Below are 25,602 nucleotides of genomic sequence, written 5' to 3' on the forward strand. Positions count from 1 at the left end.
CTATCCCGTCATCCAGTCCTAGCTTCTGACAGTCAAAGATTTAGGGACACAGAGGATGGGGCTGCGTCTCTGACTATCTTGGTTAATAGCCATTAATGAACCTATCCTTGATGAATTTAGCCAATTCTTTTCTGAACCCATTTATACTTTTGGCCTCCACAATATCCCCTGGCAATGAGTTCCACAGGTTGACTGTGTATGGTATGAAGTAGTACTTCCTTATGTTTGTTTGTAAACCTATAGCCTATTAAAGTACACTCCATTTATAAGGATCACAGATATAAGAATCAACCGCATATGGTGATTGAAACCACTGGGACGAAATCATTTCTATACTAACTAAAATACTCCTCTTGTAAGAATCAACCATGTATAAGAATAAAATAATTCAGGACAGATGTGATTCTTAATAAAGGAGTGCACTGTAATTTCAGAGATGACACCTGGTTCTTGGTTATGTAAAGGGGTAAAAAACACTTTCTTATTCACTTTCTCCACACCGGTCATGATTTTATAGATCTCTATCATATCCCTCCTTTGTCATCTCTTTTTTAAGATGAACAGTCCCAGTCTTGTTAATCTCTCCTCCTATGGAAGCTGTTCCATACTCCTAATAATTTTTGTCGCAATTCTGTCTTTTTTCAATTCTAATATATTTTTATGGAGATGGAGTGACCAGAACTGCGTGCAATATCCAATGTGTGGGCATAACATGGATTTATATAGTAGCATTATGATATTTTCTTATCTACCCCTTTCCAAGCAGTTCCTAACATTGACAAGGGTTTTTTTTGGACTGCTCCTGCACATTGTGGATAGTTCTCTGAAAACATCTGCTCAGTGATTCCCAGATATCTTCCTTGAGTGGTAACTGTTAATTTAGACCCCATTATTTTGTATGTATAGTTGGGATCATAGGATTATGTGCATTACTTTGCATTACTAACTCTGAGTTAATAAATAACTCATTAGGTGAGTTGTTTCATAATAACCAGATACATTAGAGCCTGATACATTTCATACATACATACAATCCAGATACATTAGAGAGCCAAATGCAGACTAGAAAAGCTTGTAATGTAATTAGAACGCAGGGCAAAGCATCAGAACACTTGAGCTCTATTTTCAACTATGCCATGGGCTTGTTTGACCTTGTGCAAGACATTTAAACAAAGGTTTTTCCCTGCTTGCTTTGTGCCTTTAAAGCATCAGTCATATCAAATCAGGTTTGCCCTGATTTTGATGCAAGACCTTGGGATGGGGAAGTTGTGTTTCTCAGAACATGCGTATAGTCAGCTCTTCCACCTAATGAAAGGTGTGAGTTACTGAGACTTTAAGAAGGATGTCCTTTCTCCAAAATGTCTGTTAGTCTTTGGAAGCAAATAGGTTTTTACAAAAGCAAACAGAAAACCAAAAACTTCTCAACAGTCTGATTAAAAAAGCCCTTCCATCTCACTTGCTCAGCTTTCAGCTTCCTGATTCTTGTGATGTTACAATAAACTGTTTCCAAAATTTCATAAACTTTAACTGTCACCTCCCTGCCTCATTCAATGCACGGGCTAGACGGTGCTCACAGAATGATAAGCTATTCAATATTTTGTTTTCTCCCCACTGTTCAGTGTGTGGCCTTAGGCCTTATTTACTGCACACTATTCAAATCCTGCTCTGAAGACAGAATTATTAATTCTCTCATGGGCTTTTTTTATAGCACTCATCATTATAATATCTGACAGGTTTCAGAGTAGCAGCCGTGTTAGTCTGTACCCGCAAAAAGAACAGGAGTACTTGTGGCACCTTAGAGACTAACAAATGTATTTAAGCTACAGCCCGCTTCTATTTCCCCATGTTAAGTATCCTCACACCTTCTTGTCAATTGTCTAAATGGGCCATCTTGATTATCACTACAAAAGGTGTTTTCCTCCTGTTGATAATAGCTCATCTTAATTAATTAGCCTCTTACAGTTGGTATGGCAACTTCCACCTTTTCATGTTCTCTGTATGTTTGTATATATATAATTTTCTTACTATATGTTCCATTCTATGCATCTGATGAAGTGGGCTGTAGCCCACGAAAGCTTATACTCAAATAAATTTGTTAGTCGCTAAGGTGCCACAAGTACTCTTGTTCTTTTTATAAGATCTGTGTGCTTCACAAACATTAATATATCTTCAAAACTCTCTTGTGTGGTGAGAGAGTGGTATTATTTCAATTTTACTTATAGGGAGCACAGAGAGATTCAAGAAAAAAGTTTCTAGTAATTTTGGGTGCCCAATTTAAAATGTCTAGATTTGATTTTTCAAGGTACTTAGCATTATACAGTACTCCATGTGTTCAAAGCACAGCTCCCATTGACTTCAGATGCAGCTGTGAGAGCGCAGCTGTTCTACAAATCAGACCCCAGGGTTCCTGGGGCACTGAGAAAACAAAGGAACACACTATTAGTGACCCTGTGCAAAATGTTTAGTTTAAGTGCCTTGCCTAGCATCACATAGGAACTGTGGCAGAGGCAGGGATAGAATCCAGTACTCCATGGGATCTTTCAACTGCCTTCATTATGAGATCCTCTTTTCTCTTCCTCCAGTGTCCCCAGTCTCATTTATTTTACATTTTCTAACTTCTGCAAAAATGAGGCAGGGGTCCTACTGACAACTGCCTCCTTTATCTCACAACCCTGATTTATCCCCAGAGCAGGTCCATTCTGTGCACTTAATGAGGCAAGGGTCCTGTGGAAAAAATAGTATGTGATCATGTAATTAAAGACATAATTAAGGCTATGTTTTAGTCATGGATATTTTTAGTAGGGCTGTCAAGCGATTAAAAAAATTAATCATGATTAATAGCACAATTAATTGCACTGTTAAACAATAATGGAATACCATTTATTTAAATATTTCAGATGCTTTCTATATTTTCAATATAATTATTTTGATTACGACACAGAATACAAAGTGTAGCGTGCTTACTTTATATTTATTTTTATTACAAATATTTGCACTGTAAAAAACAAAAGAAATAGTATATTTTAATTCACCTAATACAAGTACTGTAGTACAACCTCTTTATCATGAAAGTTGAACTTATGTACAAAAAATAACCGCATTCAAAAATAAAACTATGAAAAACTTTAAAACCTCTAAGTCCACTCAGTCCTACTTCAGCCAATCGCTCGGACAGATAAGTTTGGTTACAATTTGCAGGAGATCATGCTGCCCATGTCTTGTTTACAATGTCACCTGAAAGTGAGAACAGGCGTTCGCATAGCACTGCTGTAGCCAGCATCGCAAGATATTTACATGTCAGATGCGCTAAAGATTCGTATGTCCCTTCATGCTTCAACCACCATTCCAGAATATATGCATCCATGCTGATGATGGGTTCTGCTCGATAATGATCCAAAGCAGAGTGGACCGACGCATGTTCATTTTTATCATCTGAGTCAGTTGCCACCAAGAGAAAGTTGATTTTCTTTTTTGGTGGTTTAGGTTCTGTAGTTTCCGCATCGGAGTGTTGCTTTTTTTAAGATATCTGAAAACATTCTCCACACCTCATCCCTCTCAGATTTTGGAAGGCACTTCAGATTCTTAAACCTTGGGTCGAGTGCTGTAGCTATCCTTCAAAATCTTACATTGGTACCTTCTTTACATTTTGTCAAATCTGCTGTGAAAGTGTTCTTAAAACAAACATGTGCTAGGTCATCATCCGAGACTGCTATAACATGAAATATATGACAGAATGCGGGTAAATCACAGCAGGAGACATACAAGTCTCCCCCAAGGAGTTCAGTCACAAATTTAGTTAACGTTTTTTTTAATTAAGCATAATCAGCATGGAAGCATGTCCTCTGCAATGGTGGCCAAAGCATGAAGGGGCACATGAATGTTTAGTATATCTGCCATGTAAATACCTTGCAATACCGGCTACAAAGGTGTCATGTGAACGCCTTTTCTCACTTTCAGGTGATATTGTAAATAAAAAGCAGTCGGCAGTATTTCCCATAAATGTTAAACAAACTTGTTTGTCTTAGCGATTGGCTGAACAAGAAGTAGGACTGAGTGGACTTGTAGGCTCTGAAGTCTTGCTTTGTTTTATTTGAGTGCAGTTATGTAACAAAAAAAAAATCTACATTTGTAAGTTACAGTTTCACGATAAAGAGATTGCACTACAGTTCTTGAATGAGATAAATTCTTTTATTTATCATTTTTACAGTGCAAATATTTGTAATAAAAAATAATATAAAGTGAGCACTGTACACTTTGTACTGTGCTGTAATAGAAATCAATATATTTGAAAATGTAGAAAAACATCCATAAATATTTAATAAATTTCAGTTGGTATTCTTTTGTTTAACAGTGCGATTAATCACATTTAATTTTTTAAATCGCAGTTAATTTTTTTGAGATAATCGCACGAGTTAACTGCAATAAATTGACAGCCCTAATTTTTAGTAAAAGTCATGGACAGGTCACAGGCAGCAAAAAAATAAATAAATAAATAAATAAATAAATAAATCGTGGCCCATGACCAATCCATGACTTTTACTATATACCCCTGACTAAAACTTGGGAGGTGGAGCCTGAGGGCGGGCAGCCTGGATGCTGGGGGGAGGGGGCGAGCAGCAGCATGTGGCCCAGGATTTCCACTGGTGCGGGGGTTGAAGGAGGGGTTGGTGGGGCCAGCAGGCTTCCTACCTGGCTCCGCGCCTCCCTCCCCAACGCAGTAGAGTTTGGGTGTAGGAGGGGGCAGGGGCCCGGGCCCCGGGACAGGGTGAGGTGGGCTCTGGGTCGTGCTTACCTGGGGGTTCCCTGGAAGCAGCAACATCCTCCTCACTCAGCTGCTAGGCGGAGGCATGGACACCTCTGCCTGCAGGCACCTCCCCTGCAGCTCCCAATTGGCTGCAGTTCCTGCAGTGGGAGCTGCGAAGCCAACGCTCTGGGCGGTCATGGCCCTGGCCATGCCTCCACCTAGCAGCTAAGCGTGGGGGATGTCGCTGCTTCTGGGGAGCCCCCCAGGTAAGCGTTGCCCAGGACTCGCCTCATCCCGTCCCGTGCCCCAACCTCCTGCTCCCTCCCAACCTCTGCTGCTTCTAGGGGGAGGGGCGCAGTGGCCCGAGACTGCCCCAGCAGTAGCCAGTGTGACTGGTGCAGAGGCTGCCTGAGCTGTGCCAAGCCAAGCGCGTCGGCCCTGCAGAAGTCACGGAGATCACAGAATCCGTGACTTCCATGACAAACCTGCAGCTTTACTCATAATACCTATGCAACTTTCTTTCTGGCATTTCCTAATTTTTGGAATGCTTGAGTTTGCATCCTTAATAATGGTCTTTTAATGAGGTTTTTTGTGCGCAATTTCCTAGGTTTTTAGAAAAGCAAATTGAAAAAAAAAATTGCATCACGTGGTATCATTTTGACACCCGCATGGTTCATCTGCAAGATGGGACCCTTAGATCCACCACACAGACCTCTGTCACTTCAGCTTATAGAGTAACTGATAGCAGTAATACATTGTCGTACCCTCTGGGGCCCAGCACTAGAGGGGGACGACTCACAGACATTGGGTTTCACGTACATTTGCTGACAGCAGGGGAATAAGACAAGACACAGGGAACTTAGAGCAGATACAAGCTCCTTGCTCTCAGTTCAAGTCCCACCTCACCCCAGAGCAGTTAGGAACAGCCATTTCAGGGTAAGACCTTCGGAGCCTCCAGCTGTAACCCTGGGCTGGAGCATGCTCAGGCCATCTGTAGGGATAGCGCAAGCAGAGTCTGGTCAGCACTAACTGCTGTGAGGGGATGGAGCATGCTCAGTGAGGATGGAATCTTCAGAGATTTTAGCTGCTAAAATCAAAGGCAACACTACTGAGCATGTGTGAACTGCAAGTTTTCAAAAGGCTTACACTTGGCCAAATTCGAGTGGATTCTCATGGGGATATCCCTGACACATTTCAAGTCCCTGCTCCAAAGCATGGTAGTGCTAGAGCTGTTCAAAGAAAAGGTCGGACTTGTTTTTAAAAAAAAAAAAGTGGTCAGAACAATGATTTCTCCCCCTCTCCTTATTCATGGAAACAGCTGAATTATTTTGACTGAAATTGCCTCACACTGAAGGTTTTGGAAAGATGCCCTGCATGGAAAATTTCAGCCCAAAGAGTTAAAGTTTGACAATGTTATAAGTACCTGAAAAAAAGGTCTGAGAATGGGAAATGATAGGTAACTTTTAATAAATAATAATAATTAATAAATATATATATATTATATAGTCCTAGCTTGATTTAGCATAAACGTCTGGTAGACAGCCATAACCATTTCTTTCCCTCAGCTTTGCGATTACCATGTTTGAATTAATTGTCACACAGAAGACCCTAACTGTTATGCAATTCAGAAACAAAAAGTTTGTTAAGGGAGGTTCAGTAAGTTCACTATCAGTATGAAGTACCCAAGCAAAAGCAATATTGAGATCATGGGCTTTGAGGAAAGTGGAGTCAGTAAGAGTGAAAGTGTGGGCTGGAGTGAGACACGTTCACATGCTCTCACAATTGACAGCCCATAAATGGATGTGCCAGGAAGTGTGCAAGGAACGTCTCTTTCCTTGTACAACCCATTCAAGGGTCCTGTTACATTTGCAGACCCCAAAGCATCACTCCAAATGGGATTAGAGATTTCAAATAAACTTCTATGCCATTCCACCCTACGTGCTATTCTGTGTATCTTGTGTTTCTCTTGGTAGTAAGATATAAACACCTTAGGGCAGGAAACAGGTCTTAATCTGTGCGTGTGAAAGCACTGAATAATTTTATGGAATTACATAATTTAGGTTAACAACAAACAACGAGCACTACCACCATTACATAGCCCTGTTCCATAACTCAGGCCCGAAAGCTATTAGCTAGGGAAGTTTTTGGACTACTAACTCTTTAGGCTGGTTTCTGGCTAACTGATATCCCAATTCCATGTCAGGATACACTGGAATCTTCTCTCCATGAGTCCATTTGAGGTGGGCAAAATACAGACTCACTGCCTCCAAAGGGATCAGCCATAGAGAGACTATTCTGACCTACTACTGTCACTGAAAAAAGATGTGTTTTTCCTATAGAACTTGGATATAAGAAGTTTGCTGGTTGCCACAGGTGAGCAGACACAGAGACTATTTAACAGGGACCCGTTCTTTAAGTCACAATTGTTATGTGCTTTATTGCATGCATAGGCCAAAAAGAGAGAAGAAAGCAAATGAGTTAGCCAAAGGTCAACAAACTAATAAGAGTATTTTTGGAAGGGAAAGACAAATGGAGAAGACTAAAAGAAGAATGCAATGTGCATTGGTGTGTCATGTTTATTTTTAAATTAATCTTGACACCTCAAGAATTTTCATAGCCATAGAACTTTGCTAAATCACTTAGTAATCTATTACAAATGAGTGAATTTTACAAATTAGGATGTAATTAAACAAAAAAAGAAATAAGGCATCTGTATCACAGAGCATTCTTTCTTCATTTATTTGGCAAGTGTTGCTTACTGATATTTGTTTATTGTTGTTAAGTGTTGTTTATTGACATAAATGTAATTATTGACATTTCACAAAACACTAGTAAACTTTCTGGTTGTGTATATTTTATAAATAAAGATCTTAATATGAAACTCCCTCTACAGCATCCTGGTCATGATAAAATTAATACCCGCCATATCATTTATACAGCGCTGTTGCATCTTTAGACTTTGATGCAAACACTAACAAACTAATCCTCACAACACTCCTATGAGGTAGATAAGTATTAGCCTCATTCCACTGATGGGACATAGAATATTAAATCTTAGCTGAGACATGGTATGTGATGGAATCATGTCTTCTCATTGATTGGGAAGGGAATAACAGATTTATGACCACTGTGGCATGTCAGCCTCTCTCTCTAGCTGATAGAATAGAAACTTACCTGGGCAAATGCACTTGGGAAGGTTGTGGAACAACCACATGGCCTTCAGAAGGAACCTCTGATTGTTGAGCTGCCATAAAGCAGATGGGAAGGAGGAGGAGGAAACCAGAATGAGTCCGGCCCTGGAGCAGCCATAAGCTTTATCTACACTAGAGAAATTTTGCAAAGATTTCTTCTTATCATTAGCACCATTACAGCTAGTATCGATGGGTTGCCAGCTGCCTGTGGCATTTTATGCACCATGCAGACCAGACCTTTTCTGAGCAACACGAACTGAAACAAATACTGGTAGCAGCCACCAGGTCTTCTATACCTGTGCTCCCAATCTTGCTAACAGTGGTGGAGATGAAATGGTGTTAGCATTTTTTAGAATTTTTTTTAGAAAATTTTAGAAATTTTTGCAAAATGTCCATAGTATAGACAAGGCTTTAGAGGGGGAGCTGCAAGGAACATGAACCTTTGACTGAAATATAAAAGCAAGTAAAGGGTTTGACTTAGCCAATCTGAGGGAAGAAAGGAGCTCCCGAGTCCAGTTGTGGGAGTGTTGGAATTTTGAGGCTAAACGTGACCTCTACCACCAGGCTGTCCATCAGAAGCCTACGCTAACAACATCACCTTGTGCATCCAACTTGGTGTCAATGAGTATGTTTCTCTTTCTCCATTTGATGTTATTTGTGACTTAAAGACTTTTAATCCAAGAACCATGAGCCTGTCTCACATGTGGGAGAAAGACCATAATTTTTTGTGTGCCACTCATGGGGTTGGCAGATTGGAGAATTACAGATTTGGGAGGATCCACAATATGCTTAATTGATGGTGGCTTTAGGCCTGGGAGATGCCATCAAGCCAGCCTATTGGAAAATGGAATGTACTTACGTATCTCCTGATTTGCGATAATTTTCCGGGCATTCCAGAGAGAGACAGCGAAAACTGCCTTGGATGTTAAAGCAGGTCTCATTGAATAAGCAGTTATGTGTTTCTGCAACACACTCATTGATATCTGTCAAGTGGAAAAGATAAAGGGGATAAAAACACAAGCCCTTCCTCTGCTTGTAGGCCCCAGATGATGAAGCTCACATGTTAGCTACTATGCAATTACAAAAAGAAAAGGAGTACTTGTGGCACCATAGAGACTAACAAATTTATTAGAGCATAAGCTTTCGTGAGCTACAGCTCACTTCATTGGATGCATTTGGTGGAAAAAACAGAGGAGAGATTTATATACACACACACAGAGAACATGAAACAATGGGTTTATCATACACACTGTAAGGAGAGTGATCACTTAAGATAAGCCATCACCAGCAGCAGGGGGGGGGAAGGAGGAAAACCTTTCATGGTGACAAGCAAGGTAGGCTAATTCCAGCAGTTAACAAGAATATCAGAGGAACAGTGGGGGGTGGGGTGGGAGGGAGAAATACCATGGGGAAATAGTTTTACTTTGTGTAATGACTCATCCATTCCCAGTCTCTATTCAAGCCTAAGTTAATTGTATCCAGTTTGCAAATTAATTCCAATTCAGCAGTCTCTCGTTGGAGTCTGTTTTTGAAGCTTTTTTGTTGAAGTATAGCCACTCTTAGGTCTGTGATCGAGTGACCAGAGAGATTGAAGTGTTCTCCAACTGGTTTTTGAATGTTATAATTCTTGACGTCTGATTTGTGTCCATTCATTCTTTTGCGTAGAGACTGTCCAATTTGGCCAATGTACATGGCAGAGGGGCATTGCTGGCACATGATGGCATATATCACATTGGTAGATGCGCAGGTGAACGAGCCTCTGATAGTGTGGCTGATGTGATTAGGCCCTATGATGGTATCCCCTGAATAGATATGTGGACAGAGTTGGCAACGGGCTTTGTTGCAAGGATAGGTTCCTGGGTTAGTGGTTCTGTTGTGTGGTGTGTGGTTGCTGGTGAGTATTTGCTTCAGATTGGGGGGCTGTCTGTAAGCAAGGACTGGTCTGTCTCCCAAGATCTGTGAGAGTGATGGCTCGTCCTTCAGGATAGGTTGTAGATCCTTGATGATGCGTTGGAGAGGTTTTAGTTGGGGGCTGAAGGTGATGGCTAGTGGCGTTCTGTTGTTTTCTTTGTTGGGCCTGTCCTGTAGTAGGTGACTTCTTTCATCCAGATCATACCACTCGATCCATTGTCTACAGCCAAGCGCTACGATATAACCGCATTTGCTCCAACCCCTCAGACAGAGACAAACACCTACAAGATCTCTATCATGCATTCCTACAACTACAATACCCACCTGCTGAAGTGAAGAAACAGATTGACAGAGCCAGAAGAGTACCCAGAAGTCACCTACTACAGGACAGGCCCAACAAAGAAAACAACAGATAAACCCATTGTTTCATGTTCTCTGTGTGTGTGTATATAAATCTCTCCTCTATTTTTTCCACCAAATGCATCCGATGAAGTGAGCTGTAGCTCACGAAAGCTTATGCTCTAATAAATTTGTTAGTCTCTAAGGTGCCACAAGTACTCCTTTTCTTTTTGCGAATACAGACTAACACGGCTGCTACTCTGAAACCTATGCAATTACAGGGGAGCAACATAATTTTACTACTGGCTAGAAAAAAAAAACTCCACAAGCAGGTATTCCTCAGGGGTGGTGGATAAAAGATGGGTGGATTTATTGAAGGGATGTTGGAACATGTGGTTTTCAGATTGTAAAACATGGCAGGACTGTTGGGTTTTTTGTATTTTCTATAAGCAAGTGGCAGGGTTAATAAATGACAAATTCTGGTCAACAACCAAAATGTAAGGTATTTGGAGCCCCAATGGCCCCTCCCACAGTCTTCTACTGCGTGCAAGAGTTGTGTCAGCAGGGGTAGGGATAGGAACAACATCACTGGGGCTAGCAATTGCTGCTGGAGGAACAACCAAACAGGCTGATGCTGGCCTCAGAGGCCAGATAAGAGAGGCTGACAGAAAACTCTTGCTCCCCAAAATAAAAACCGCTAAGCAATCAGGGGGTAACAGAGAGGCTGCAGGCCTGCAAAGAAATATTCAGCAGCCTGTGTGGGAGGGAAGTGGGTTGGCAGGCCTATTGACATGCAAAGGCGACAGGCAGTGCTCAGACACTATGATGATGGAAGCTACAAACATCTGGATAGGTAGAAAAGCTGCTTTGCTTTTTTAGATTAAAAGTTGAAACAAAATTGTCTGACATTTACCCTTCCTTTGACTCCAGCCCTATGTGTGTGTGTGTGTGTGTGTGTGCTGTAAGTATCCTGATCCACGCATTTATCTCCGATTATCATTACTACTTAATATTGGTTCATCACAGCATCTGTAACATGCCAAAATTTTTACACAAGGAAGGCAAGTCCCTTCCCAAAGGGCTCACAGACAGACAGACAAGTAGAGGTCAGAGGCAAGGGAAGAACAAATATACAAGTCAGCTTGATCCACAGTAGGCAGCATGACAAAAGTTGGTCTTTTAATTTAGAGGAATTTAAATATGGACAGGGTGAGGCCTTGCAGATGAATGCACTCCGCTGCAGCAGGAAGAGGGGAGTATGTCAAGTGAACTAAATGCTTTGTTTTGTGCTTGGGGACAGTATGGCAGCCAAATGTATAGTCCTTAGGACTAGAATAAGTGCAAGCACCACTCTCTGAAGAATCCATGCACTTTTTCTCGCTGGCTAGAAGGAATAGATAAGGGGAAACAGGTGAAAGGTCTGGGTTTATCAACATGAAAAGCTGTGCTTTACCTTCGCTCTGGTGCTTACCCATAAAACTGAATATTTGTTGTAAAGATTTAGCTATTTCTCCCACATAGTCCCTAAATGGAAAAAACCCTGTATATTTTATCGAGCATGATTATATTTTTATTAAATACTTAAACCAACCCATTTCATTCTGTAGCATTAGCTGGGATGTAGTTCTCTACTGAGGTTGATGGACTGGTTTAAAAATTGTGTAGAAAGGAGTATTCTATTACAATCTTTGGGGTCTTAGAATAATTTCTAGAGGATCCAATTTAATTTTATAGAACTATTAGTTTTGTCCCTACTGAATTCTAGTAGACATAGGATATCTACTAAATTGCCTTTAAGGCTATATGACAGACACATTTATGTTTCCCACCAATTAAAAATGTAATTAGATTTTTCCACAAGATAACAATCTGGTTAGATATTCCTGCACAGTTACTGAACATACCTTGGCAGTTCCGTGCATTGGGTGCCAATCTGTAACCAGGAGAGGGACAGGTGCACTGAAAGCTTCCGGGAACATTACTACATCGATAAGAACAGATGTGTCCTCCAGTAGGTAAAGCACATTCATCAATGTCTGAAAAAGAAATCCCCACCAATTTTTTTAAACTCCTGTGAAGCTTGACCTAGTTTGCAGCAGCTGTACTGCTTCATGATAGTGTTGGGTTCAACAAGCCACTAGCTTGTGACTCAGATTAGTAGGTTGGGACAAAAACCACTGCATAAAGGTAACAAGGGAAGTCTGGGGAAAATCAAAGGCAATATAGAGAACAAGAAGCCAAAAACATTGTATTATCTATTTACAAAGAAAAAAAAAAAACTTAGTGCTTTTCATCCACAGATCTCAAAGCACTTTACAAAGGAGATAAATATAATTACCCCCAATTTACAGATGGGGCAACTGAGGCACAGGGACCTGAAGTGATTTGTCTGAGGTCACCCAGCAAGCCAGAAGCAGAACTGGGAACAGAACCCAGTGAAGAGAGTCCCTGTCCAGTGCTCTATCCACTAGGAAACACTTCCTCCCTATGATAAATATTTGGGCAAGACTTATTTGTGTGTGTTTATAACTTGTCAGAAAAAGGGTTATGAATAAAATACTCAATTAGAATTTTTAGACATTAAATGTTCTCCAGGATTCTCCAATGATGAAAATGTGCAAACAACTTAGTTCCACAGCTGAAACCACTTCAATGTGTACAAAAAGCCTCAAACTAAATTTCAGCAAAAAAACAAAAACTCTCTCAGGCCTTCACATCATGAAAGCCAAGATATCCCCAGAGGCTGGGTGGGCTTATATGAGAACTCAGGTAGCATTTAATCTCATCTATGAAGAGCTATGAGAAACAAATGATGAAATATTATTTTGTAGTTGCATAAACTTAAGATATGTGGAGTTGTTTCTTTTTGTTATAATGTCTCTGTTGTCATGGCAAGAATAAGAAAGGAGATGCCTTTTTTGCATCCTTTGATTAAGTATTTCTTACCTTCACACGTGATTCCATCTATATCACTAAGTTGATAGCCCCGACGACAATAACATTGATAGGAACCATACACATTGGCACATTCTTGGCTACACGGGTTGCTCTCACATTCATTTAAGTCTGAAAGACAAAAAATTATCTATATTTAGCTCTGTAGGTGTCTGCCTTTGTGGCTCCCAGCCCTGTAGGATTGGGGCCTAAATTTCAAAACACATTCATATTGGACTAATCAAATATCTTTATTAAATAACACTCACAAAAATATGTATTAGTATTTGTGTCACTGAGCAAGCTGGCAATAAGGGGCAGGACGAAGCTATGGTCCCCAATCCTCTCTGTACTGCCTGTGGTGTGGTGGTGACATGGGAGGCAACCTGCAATGTACTACTACCTCCTAGAAAGTTGCGGTCCATCATCATGTAATATGCCAACACTGGGTGCGTGATCAGCAGCGAGAATCAAACCTACAGCTTGTGGATCTAAAAGCATGAGCCTCTTCTGCCTGAGCTAAAAAGCCCAGGTCTATTAGTTGAAAGTAGGTAGTAGGCTCAAGCCTCTATGTGATCCAGTCAGTAGAGGAGAGAGCACCACTCAGTGGAAGTGTGAGTTACAATGGCACTGTTTAATCACAACACTTGTATTCCACCTTGAAAATGACTACAGTGGACCCATTTCTTATGCCAGTTTAACTTAGTCTATGACAAAACAAAGGAATCAGCCAAACAAGAATAGTAAACAAACTGAATATCTTTCTTCATCATTTTCTCTCTCTCTCTCTCCTCAGCCTACATAAATTGCATCCTTACCGTCGCATAACCTGCCATCAGTGGAAAGTTTGAAGCCCATAGTACAGCTGCAGTAGTAGGATCCAGGAGTATTCTCACATTTGTGAGCACAGAGACGACCTGGGTAGCGTCTACATTCATTAACATCTACAATGATAAATATGAATAGAAACCAATGTACAGATTAGCTTTAGAGCAGCAGTCTAACAAATCACCATTTGATCATTGGAGTTTGATTTTCATTCTCTGTATCGAAGTTTTACACTGGTGAGTGAATGAATTCTCAGCATGTTAGTCTGGAAACAGAGCTGGTTTTATTTATCATATCTGGTGCGTATCTAAATGTGGTAAGCAAAAGAAGGCTGTTCTGTGATCTTTTAAAAGAATTTTTTCACTTTCAGTGCACATCATAAATATCATAAAACCAGTTATGCATGCCCTCTCATGATCTTACCTCTCAATGTTATTACATTTTAACAATACAAATGCACTTTTCTTCAAAATGTCAATAGCTCTTTAATACATTTTTGGACTTATACAAATCATGAAATAATCTAATGCATTTTCAGATGAAAGAATTTTGACCAACTAATAAAATTACCCTTACATTAAATAAAATAATAATCATCAAAAACAAATAAAATGCCACAGTACAATGTTTAAGAAGAGCTTATATAATTTGAGCCAGTAGGTGGAACTTACCAATACAAGTTCGACTGATAGCATCAAAATAATAACCAAGTCTGCAGTCACAACGGTAACTGCCAGGAGAATTTACACAAACATGACCATCTCCACATAGCTGGTTAGGTGATGAACACTCATCCACATCTAGAAGAAGAGAGAAATGAATGAAAGGAGGGTCTTGAGGTTAAAGATTAGGAGTGGAGGTAAAGCAGTAAGTTCTGCTGCCAGTTCTGTCCCACACCCTTTAGTAACACTCCCTGCCTCAGTTTACCCATCTGTAAAACAAGAATAAAATACTTACCTAGTGTTTGTAAAGTGTTTGAGATGGAAGGCACTACTGCATACAGGCATGATCCAGCTCCCATTGAAGTCAATACCAAGGCTCTCTTTGACGTCAATGAGAGCTGGAGTAGGACCTACAAGTACAAATTATTATTACAGAACAAATATCCCTTGGATCCCATGTTATGTGTGGTGTATGGAACGTGGGCCAGATTTGAGTTTGGGACAGCATAACTGTATTTGATCAAATGCTGAGCTAAAGGGGCTTTGATTTTAGGTGATAAGGCACTGGAGTAGGTCATGCACTTACCCTGGGCTTATCCCCCACCTCCTTGCCACCAAGTTCCTTTTCCCTTATCATGCTTACTAACTGTCACAAGCAATGAGTGGAGATGCACGAGTGTGATTGATGATGACGAACAACCATTAATTATATTTAGCAAAATGAGAATGGGCCCTATTCTTTAGACAGAAGTCTATTGCCAAATCCTTCCCACATGTCCTGCTTACAAAAAGGACATCTGCTTGTGGTCATGAATGGATTTTGCAAAAAAATGTCCGCCTCAAACTGGAATTTTCTACTATGACCTCAGTTCAAGATTCCAAATTATTGGCCCATAATGAGCTATAGCCAACATGCTGGAATCTCTAATTGGACAAGGATGGTCCCTGAGGCAGAGCAAGGGGATACTGAACCAAACAAAAGTCTAGCCATGCAGAAGGAAAGGGGGGCCTCTCTTGCCTCACCACCACCTGAAGTTGTAGAAAACTCTCTTCTTTGGACCAGCCTCCAGAAAAGGAGAAGGGAAAGACTCCAAGCCTGAAGTCTATCACTCAGGGTTTGTCTTCACTACCGGGGTAAGTCAACCTAAGTTACACTACTCCAGCTACAGGAATAACGTAGCTTAGGTCGACTTACCCCAGTCTCTTTACTGTGCTGCATCAATGGGAGATGCTCCCCGGTTGACTTACCTTACTCTTCTCGGGTAGCTGGAGTACCAGAATTGACTGGAGAGTTCTCTACCATTGATTTAGTGGGTCTTCAGTAGACCCGCTAAATCAACACCTACTGCATCGATTGCAGCAGTGTCAATCTCCCCGGTAGCGAAGACAAGCCCGAAGAGAAAAAATAGACTGACCACCTCCTTGCAGATGAAAAAAAGCTCAAGTTATCTGCAACACGAGAACTAGTTCTCAATTAAGACTAGTCACATGAATTAGACACTCTTAAAAAAAGGTGAGAGAGTGCTTTTTTATAGAATTCAGAGACATTTGAATTCTCCATCATTACATTACAAAGAGAGAGGGAGACAGTCACTAATCTTTTCCCTAGGTAGACCCTAAGAAAACCCAGAAGCCTGTTATCTAATTACGAGGATATTATTTTGGATTAAAAGCATGTTATTCCAAAACTTCTAAGTGCCTGATTTAAGAATCACTTCTGCATTTGTGTAAGAGTGTCAGAAAGATGCAAACATTGCAGTCATGTAGGGAGAGAAATAAGCTAAGTAAACAGAGTCTAATCTAGGATGTATATGCAGAGAAACTTAAGGCGCAACACCAAAGTAGGAAGCTAGGAAGAAATCATTCCAAGAGTTATACTTCCTTAAAACAAAGGCAAAAGTCAACTTCTGCTTTTAGCAGATTCTTAATGCAATTGATTATATTAAAAGAAAGGTGTTCTTCCTTAACTTTTCTGTGAAGCATTGACGTAATTCTTGTAGTACCTTATAAATCGACGTAATTACTGCGATTCAGGGACTTCTTGGTACCAACTGGCAGAGGGCACAGGATTTGACAGGAATCCTGTGAGTCAGATATAGGCATAATAGTTCACCAAAGGGTGGCAGTGAGGTATCTACCGAAAGCCAGTAGCCCATGGTCATCATTATCATTGCAGAATGTATGTACAGATAATATTTAAGGAGTTATGTAACTATACTAAAAATTATGTTCTTAAGGTCTTGGTGTTTAAGTGGGTCACCAGAAGGTGCCATACTTTGTAAATGCTCCTTTCGGGTAGGAGGCAGCAGACTCTTATCTCCCCATCTAGTCATTTGTCTATTGTATGAGGCCTATTTGCATACTGAGCCACAGGCAAAAGTAGTGACTGAAGTCTACAAGAAAAGAAATTCACAGGATGAAGCAAACAGCAGAGGGCATCCTATTTATGAAGAAGAACAAAGGATGGGGCAGATATATCTTGCGGGACAAATAAACACATTGGATCCTTCACCTAGGAGGCACGGCTGTTTCATGAAAAGAGAGTCACAGTCAATCTCATTGTGACGAGCTGCAAGGATTTTGGATGAGCAACATTCTACAAGACATGAGAGTATCTTGTTAATTAAGTCAAATCCCTAGAATGGATGTTATGATCTTATTTTATATACAACCATTTGTTTCTAACACTTCTACTCGCTATCACTTGAATCTGTGAGCTTTGTTAAATAAATGTAGGCTTGATTTCACCCTGAACATATCTAAGTGCTGTGCGTCAAGCAAAGTAGTGAGCTGAGGTGTAGCTGGTAAGCTGGGATGACTGTTCCTCTGGAGCACTGAATACTGCGAGTGTCTCCCAGGGGCTGGACAGGCCAGGGAGATGCTCAGAGGGTTCAAGGCTTGGAGTGCACCTATCACTAGCCTGTAGAAAATGAGCTGGACCTGCAGGGCTTAGAGAGAAGGGCTTGTGTTGCCCATGGCCAGTGGATTTGGGGAGTTGCCTCGGCAGGCACAGACAAGACTTCCTCACAGTAAGGGCAGGTGCCAGCAAGGTGTCTGACAAGCCTGGGAATTCAGGTAGTTTGAACCATTGATCAAATTTCAATCGTAATTTTAATTTGATCATCGCATTGTGTTCTATTTGATTAGCTTTAGGGAAATCAGAAGTAAATTAATTAGTGACACATCTGCTAAGCTTCATATTAGTTTGCTTTTTCTTTTAATAAATACATAAAAGCTACACTGAAGTTTTGAGAGAGGAACTAATGTAGGAAAACAACATATTTAGAGGTAAATACATGGATTGAGTAGCTCCTGGACTTCAATTCCTGGGTTTCAATTATTTGATTAAAATCCCATTACCACTATGGTGGGTCTCAAAAAAAAATGAAGATGACACTACGTAAGAACTGTGCAAAGTAATTTTTATATAGCACTGTAGATATACATTGGGGCAGATCCTCAACTGGTATAAAATTGTCACAACTTCACTGAAGAAGTCAATGGAGCTGTGACAATTTATAATCATTTAAAGATTTTAAGACCTATTATGATGGTTTATGTTGGACATAAGTTGCTCAGAGGCCTTTTGCTGGTCTTCTGCACCAGAATGAATATCACCCTTGCTACACTATGTCAGTACATTAATACAAGTAGCAGACAATGCCATTCTGCATGGTCATTATCACACAAACCGCACAGAATATGAAGGTTCAGGAGTGATTTGAAGGAGGAGAGAGAGGGGTTGTTTGCAATCCATCGCTTGTAAGGGGGAGCAAGAAAAGAGAGTCAAGAGTAGGCTTTGGAAGTAGTTATGAGAATGGCTTTAGTTGAGTGCAGGGAACAGACAAGTTAGGTTAAAAAGTAGATGTGTGCACATCATGTGTTCATTTAACCATTTTACTCCATTTCTGTTACTCACCTACACATCTTGTTCCTTCTTCATTGAGATGATAACCTCGTCCACAGTTTGGTATATTTCTTTGACAGGAATATGAGCCATCTGTGTTAATGCACATCTGTCCAACTGGGCATGGCATGTTAATGCTTAGGCACTCATTGATATCTACGATGACATACAAATTCAATGAAAGAAAACCGTCCTCAGTTTACAGACATTTTAAGGCAAGATACTGTCCTTACACCTTTAATAGCTTGGGAACCAGCCCTTGAGAGCAGACACATATTTGCACAATTTAGTACATCAAAGGGGGAGATTTGAGAAGGCATAAAGGGCAGGTAATGCCCAAAAAGCAGTGAAAGTCAATGGGAGTTGGGAGCATAACTCCTATTTGTGCCTTTGGAAATCTCCCCAATATGCAGAAAATAAAAACATGAGCAAAGATGTAACCGACCACTTATGCACAGAGACTGAAGAGTAGAAATGCTTATTTGCAAACTAGCCATCTCTCTGTCACCCATGTAATGCCTTACTATTCTCCACAAATGGGCATTTGCTCACTTTATGACAGGGAGGAGCATATATCATACATTCAGAAACATGTTATAAACTTAAGAGACCCTTAAAATGTAATTACATGAGACCAAAGCACCTCAGATTGCCATATCACCAGCTAAGCAGAGTAAGGACTTGCCAAGTATTTAAAGAGGAAATCTTCAAGGAAAGCCCAGCACATAGTGATGATTGAAGTTAGAATTTCAGTAATAGTCTAGTAATCAATGCTCTAGCATGCTGGTACAGGGGGCAGTGTGCTGTGAGAACAGGGAAAAGGTATGAAGACCTGACAGCACGTGGGCATAGCACTTTCTGTAAGTGTACAGCATCCTAGCCGAATTCCAATTCAGTTTAGATAATTGCCTGCCTAAAATTCCCCCTGTAGTTTCAGGCAAACACCTTCTTCACTCTCTATCCTACATTCTTATGCAGCACTATGGTTTTATGGTTTACTGTCAAAGAGCTGATGTCTTCCATCCCAGAGTTAGTGTGGAATAGAGCAGAGTATCCACCTGGCTTAGGGCTGGATGACTCTGGATAGCCAGGGCAGGAGTAGGATTGGTGAATCTGTCCCAGAGTACGCTTTACTCCCCATCCCTATAGCACATGCTGCTGAGCCACGCACCCACCTACTAGACCTCATTCCCTTGGACACACAGAGCACCAGCAGACACTTCAACCAGCTCTGAAGAAAGCAAGGAGAGTGTCCTACTTTGAAGCTGTGGGTTGGAAAGGTAGGAAAGTTCCTGTTCTCCTTCCTGCTCATCACAACACAGGGCAGCATTTGATGAATAGTTTTTGCAACCAGCATGTGAAGTGTTTGGGGAATTCTTCTGGATGGATTGTGGAAGGCATTATAATTGCCAGATTCACAGCTGGTGTAAACTGGTGTAGTACCACTGAAGCCAACAGATCCACACCAATTTACACCAGCTGCTAATCTGTCCACTATAAATGTCAGAGATTAGTCTTTAAGGGATAACTTATCTAACCATATAGAACTGGCTTCATTTTATCAAGTGTAATTTTACACATGGATAATTTTGTTTTCAGCCTTGTGTATTTCAAATGTCAGTTTTCAGCAAAGGAAGGGAGGTTGAAAGGAAAATGGAAGGTTGATCACATGCTACCTAATTGGCAAATCCTGTTGCTCAGCAGATTTCACGAGTCCAAAACAGGCTATGCTGCTAAGCGAATTTAAAGTTAAGTTGGGACTTGAAGTACTACTATAATGAGAAGAGCGGTTAGATTTGTAGGATACAACAGGAAAATCTATTTAAAGTCTGTTGAAAGCCAATTATTCTGACATCTATAGAATTCTAGTTTGTCAGGTTAGATCCTACAAGTCCTAGAATGCAAAGTATTAATACTCTTAAACTTAACAGTTTCTATTCTGTCCTTCAAATTAAGCCCCACTCCCACTATAATTGGCCCTAATTATCATTCCGACAGGTTGTTACATTCTTTACCTGAGGTGGTAAAAATTCTGAAGGTGAAAAATTCTTTCCTCTGAACTATGGGAGCTGGCTTGGGAAAGCAATATCTGTTCTATGTAGCTGAACAAACCAGCAAAAGCAAATTCCATTGTAGAGGATACTCTTATGCTAAAGTAATGCCAAGCATTGGACTTTCAGTTCTAAACAATGTTCTCGATGTCCACTGAAGGATGGACAAGAAGTAACGGTTTAATCTGCAGCAAGGGAGATTTAAGTTATATATTAGGAAAATCTGTCTATCTACAAGGATAGTCTTCCAAGGGAGGTTGTGGAATCCCCACCACTGCAGGTTTTTAACAACGGGTTGGACAAACACCTTTCCAGAATAGTCTAGTTTACTTGGTCCCACCTCACTGCAGAGGGCTGGACTTGATGACTTCTCAAGATCCCTTCCAGCCCTACATGTCTATGGTTATTTAAAATCATTTGAATAAAGGGAGCGAATGTAAGTCAAAACAAATTAATATTTTTACAAATCCAATGTTAGAAGCATGATAAACAAAAAAAACTTATGTGCTTTTGAATATTTTACCCTAAGTGACTGGGTTCTAAGTCTCATTGAAAGTCAACAGGTCTTAGATTTCTACTGCCTACGTTTCTTTTGAAAAATCAGACTTAGAATTCTAAATCCCTTATAATCAAATCCTACTTTTAATGGGAGCAAGAAGATGATGTAATATATAAAGATGAACATCAGCATTAGGATTGACGTGGGAGGCTCAGACCTGACCCCGTACAGCAATAACTTGGCCTTTGCACAACTCTAAGAATTTATTTAAGTGATAATATGTCTTACCAATACAGTTGCCTAGCGCATCTTGTATAAACCCATTCATGCACTGTAGCTTAGGTCGGCAACGGAAAGATCCCGGAGTATTCTGACAGATAAAATCGGGGAGGCAGTTATGAGTACCAGTCTCACATTCGTCAATATCTGGTACATCACAAAAAAAAATAGTTAGCAAGAGTTTTACAGAAGTTTTTTTATTACACTTAAGACAGAAGACAGAGTTAAGAAACATAGGCCAAATTCATCCTGGGTGTAACTTCATTCATCATTTCTATGTAGTTACACTGGAGATTAATTTGGCCCATTGTCTTTACCAGAATCTCACAGAAATAGGCAGCAGGCTGGTTCTCTTTATTATCTTATTAAACAACCAAATGACTTGCAATATTTTCACAGTGTCTGAAGCAGTATTTTCTAAGGCCCTAATTCAACAAGACACTCAGGAATGTGCTTAAATCCCACTGAAGTCAATGAGAGTTAAGCATGTGCTTAAATGCTTTGCTGAATAAAGGCCTAAATCCTGAAGTCCTTAATTTTATTAAGTCCTTTCTCAGGTAAGCTCATCAGGCTTCATTCTTATTTTACACTAAGGCCCCTCTACATCAGTAAGGCTTAACATGAAATGAAGTGTAATTTATGCTCACTTTAAGGCCCCCTCCCACTGTCAGAGTGGTGTAGAAGATTGTGAGTATAAATGAGAATTTAGATAATTGATTCTAAAAAGATCTTTGCCTATGTAAAAACAGAGTAGAGACTTCAGGTTTGAGCCTTATATTTGTCATGAGATAAAAATTCTTTGGAGCGATAAAAATGTAGGTATGTTTTAGCAAATTTTTGTGGGAAAGTAGCTCAGTGGGAAAAAAAATGAATTTAAATGTCATGAACATTGAAAATGTTTCCTGTAGGCTTAATAACCCTTATAGAAAAGCCTTGTAGTATTTAATAGGAATAAAACTGATAGACCTGTGTAATAAGGCAAAAGTTTTCTATTTGATTTTACATGATGGTTAAAAACAATAAATGAAGGTTATCATTCTGTGTTCATTTTTTTTTAAAACTTTATATTTTTATCAACAACATATATGAAGATTCCATGCAAGTATTAACAAATCTTATTCATAACCTGTATTAGCTATCTTTAGTATAAATTCGTTATATTTGGTCAACCTCTTATCTTTATCTGTGTATTTATTTTGTTCAAACTCCAAAAAAATGATAAGCAGACATTATAAAATCTATTTAATCCCGATATAAAATGTCTGTCATTTTTTCCATTGAAAAGGATTTCATATTTCTCCATGCCATTAATGTTGAAGGATCTGTCCTTTTTCAAATATCAGCTATCATACATCTGGCTGCTAGGTATTTTCCTTAAGGGAAAACATAATTTTTTAAAAGCTGTCAAAACAATCGTAGAAATTTCTGTCCGGATATTTAATATAATTCCAAGACGATAATTTGGGAACTCCTAGTAATTAGAGTTTCCAAAGCTATGTGAATAGATGAACACTGACTAAAGGCTGACTCCCCTTATTCCTATGGGAAAAGATTATTAATGCTTATAGGTGGAATTTTCAATGGCCTTAAAACTGCTCTCTCATTTAAGTCAATGGGAGTTTTACCTTTGACTTCAAAGGGAGCCAAGTTAGGTCAACTGAGCACTTTGGAAAAAAACAACACTAATTTTTTTTTAAAAATTAAATTGTATCACCCACTATCTATCAATCTCTACAATATAATCTTACCCAAAATTTAGGCCCAAGTAGCTGGCCTACATCCTTCAGGGGAGTGAAAATACTGTGCAAAAAAATCATCAAGACCATTCTCAGCTGCAAAGAAATGGATTGTTTTCCAGTGGAAGCCAAGTCAAATTGGGTTTGCGGCTCATTTACATTTCCATGAAGAAAGCACCTCAGGCCAAAGTGTTAGATGCTCATATTAGACTATACAACACATCTGGTATGGAATTACAACTTATACATGTATTTCCAAAAAAAACCAAGACACAATAATTTATTTAGCATTTTTGGGCATCATAAATGTTGGTAAACATCAATCTCATATATGCCCAATTTGCAGCCTGGGACGTACCTTTGCAATTGTTGTCTTCAGTGAGTTCATAACCAGTCCCACAGCTCGTTTCACGCTGACAACGGAAGGATCCTGCTGTATTGACACAAGTTTGTCCGATCCCACAGTTGTGCATCCCAGTGATACACTCATTAGTATCTAGAAGTAACCAAAATGGACAGAGAATTAAACAGTTCATATAAAAGACTTGAAATCCTTGGGAAGAGAAAGGGATAAGGGTCAGGCTTGGGGCAACTGAAACTTTGAATACCCACATGTGGGGTGCACTGTGGATTCCATATCCCACAAAAAAGTAACTGCTCTTTTCTGTTCTCAGTTTTTAGATACTCACTGTGTTTTCAACTATAAAGATTCAGCAACTCAGGTCTAAGACATACTGTATTTTATATAAATATTCATTTACTACTGCAAATGGAAAAGCATGCTTTTACTGCTATCTTCACTCCCAACACCAGACTTGAGGTTTCTCCTGCTTCCTATCCATCTGCAAACCCTCCACCTGCCTGCCCCACTGAATTAGTCTCTTTCCAGCTCCTTACCTCTATTGTCCCCATGCTCACACCCTACCTAACTCAGCCTTTCATTGTCCAATGTCTCTTTTCACTCCCAATATAAGCATGTCCTAGTCTCTATCCTGAAAAAAAAAAAACACAAAAACCAAAACACTTTTACCTTTAAGCAACAAACAGAGGCAACCATTTCATTTATTTTACCTTCACAGGTGACACCATCGGACAGAAGCTGGTACCCAACAAAGCAGGAGCAGACAACACTAGAGCCTGTGTCCCGACACTGCTGTGTGCAGGGACCGCCTCCTAAAAACAGATGTGACTTTTTGAGAACAAAGTTCACAATTCAGTTCATCACACAAAACTGGAAAGATGTCAACTACTTAAACATGAGTGCCCAGCAAAATACAGAATGTTTGACTAGTATGCTCGAAGAATACACTAAGAAAAAATGGGAAATATGGAGGAATATTGAAAGAAATATTCACACATCAGATTATTTTATCTTACAAAATTAGCAGAAAGAAACCAGCATTAAAAAAAAAGTCAACCTTAATCAACCAACATCACAAATATATCCTATTCAGAGTTCAGGAGGAAAGCTCAGATACCACTGTGGGTAACTGTTGGCAAAACATGACTTTTTAATATCAACTACTATCCCATAAGAAAGGCTAGAAGGGTCATAATAGTCAAATCAGACATTTGCCTAACATAGGTACCCTCAGATTGTGAAATGGACTCCCAGAGAATTGCTGGAAGTTCCATTGCCTGACACATTTGAACTCATCTTTGGGAAAAAGTGATAGAAATGATTCTTTAGAGGCTTTCAAATTTGTTTATAGCGTAGCCCTTAATAGAAAGGATGTCTAATGGACAATAACTCCCATTTGCAATTGGATAGATCAATTCCCCTCCCTATGGCAAACTAATAACTTCCATCTGGCTACTACAGCAATTGCTTACATGGAAAAGCAATATTAGGAAAGTATATCATTAACACCTTTTAATATGATTTATCATCTTGAGTCAAGGAGGAGAGCCAGCTTTTGCTTTGGCAGGATAATGGACCTGATGACTCAACAGGTGTTTTCTGTTTCTAACACCTATGGAGTATAACAGCCAAACAGGCAATATGGTAAATCATCACTTAACTGACACAGTATTTGTGGCTACCTCTTATGGGATACAGATGCCATACTGGACACTGAAACGGTACATTTTCAAAATATTGTGTCCTACAAAAACACCTGCATAAACAAACCATTTGTAGCACTGTGTCTACTATGACATGTTGAAAGCTTATACTGGAATATCAGTCTATTAACTCAAACTTTTTTTTAATCCAAAATGTATTACTTTATTCAGAAATGTTTGCCAAAAATAAAACATCTCTGATGTTTTAAGCTTTTAGATACATGAAACACATGTGATAGGCAGTAAATCAAAATAAACAGATTATCCAAATCAAATATTCCGTCCAAGAGGCACGATACACTTGCCACACACAAAAAAAATCAATGCACAAGTCATTATTTATCTTTCTTTCATTTTCCTTCCAATTTTCATGTGGATTGTGCAGGTCAAACAAAAATTAGTTACGCCATTTCAGATCTAATCATCTCAACCACGAACAAGGATAGGAATAGAATAC

The 25,602-nt window shown here is 39.7% G+C and overlaps 1 protein-coding gene across 4 annotated transcripts in view; it reads right to left on the reverse strand.

Annotated features, from left to right (window-relative positions):
* Positions 1 to 25,602, reverse strand: part of FBLN1 (fibulin 1) — a 170,231-nt gene that overhangs the window by 44,189 nt on the left and 100,440 nt on the right. For all 4 annotated transcript variants that reach the window (XM_043515253.1, XM_038387548.2, XM_043515259.1 and 1 more), the window contains exons 6-14: positions 24,153 to 24,254; positions 23,440 to 23,577; positions 21,355 to 21,492; positions 18,529 to 18,672; positions 14,619 to 14,747; positions 13,938 to 14,063; positions 13,132 to 13,251; positions 12,090 to 12,221; positions 8,795 to 8,918 (exon numbers count right to left, since the gene is read on the reverse strand). In XM_043515253.1, coding sequence (XP_043371188.1) covers positions 8,795 to 8,918; positions 12,090 to 12,221; positions 13,132 to 13,251; positions 13,938 to 14,063; positions 14,619 to 14,747; positions 18,529 to 18,672; positions 21,355 to 21,492; positions 23,440 to 23,577; positions 24,153 to 24,254 — 1,153 coding nt within the window. The remainder of the gene's footprint in view (positions 1 to 8,794; positions 8,919 to 12,089; positions 12,222 to 13,131; positions 13,252 to 13,937; positions 14,064 to 14,618; positions 14,748 to 18,528; positions 18,673 to 21,354; positions 21,493 to 23,439; positions 23,578 to 24,152; positions 24,255 to 25,602) is intronic.

Source organism: Dermochelys coriacea, chromosome 1, assembly GCF_009764565.3.
Source record: "Dermochelys coriacea isolate rDerCor1 chromosome 1, rDerCor1.pri.v4, whole genome shotgun sequence".
Classification (NCBI taxonomy): domain Eukaryota; kingdom Metazoa; phylum Chordata; order Testudines; family Dermochelyidae; genus Dermochelys; species Dermochelys coriacea.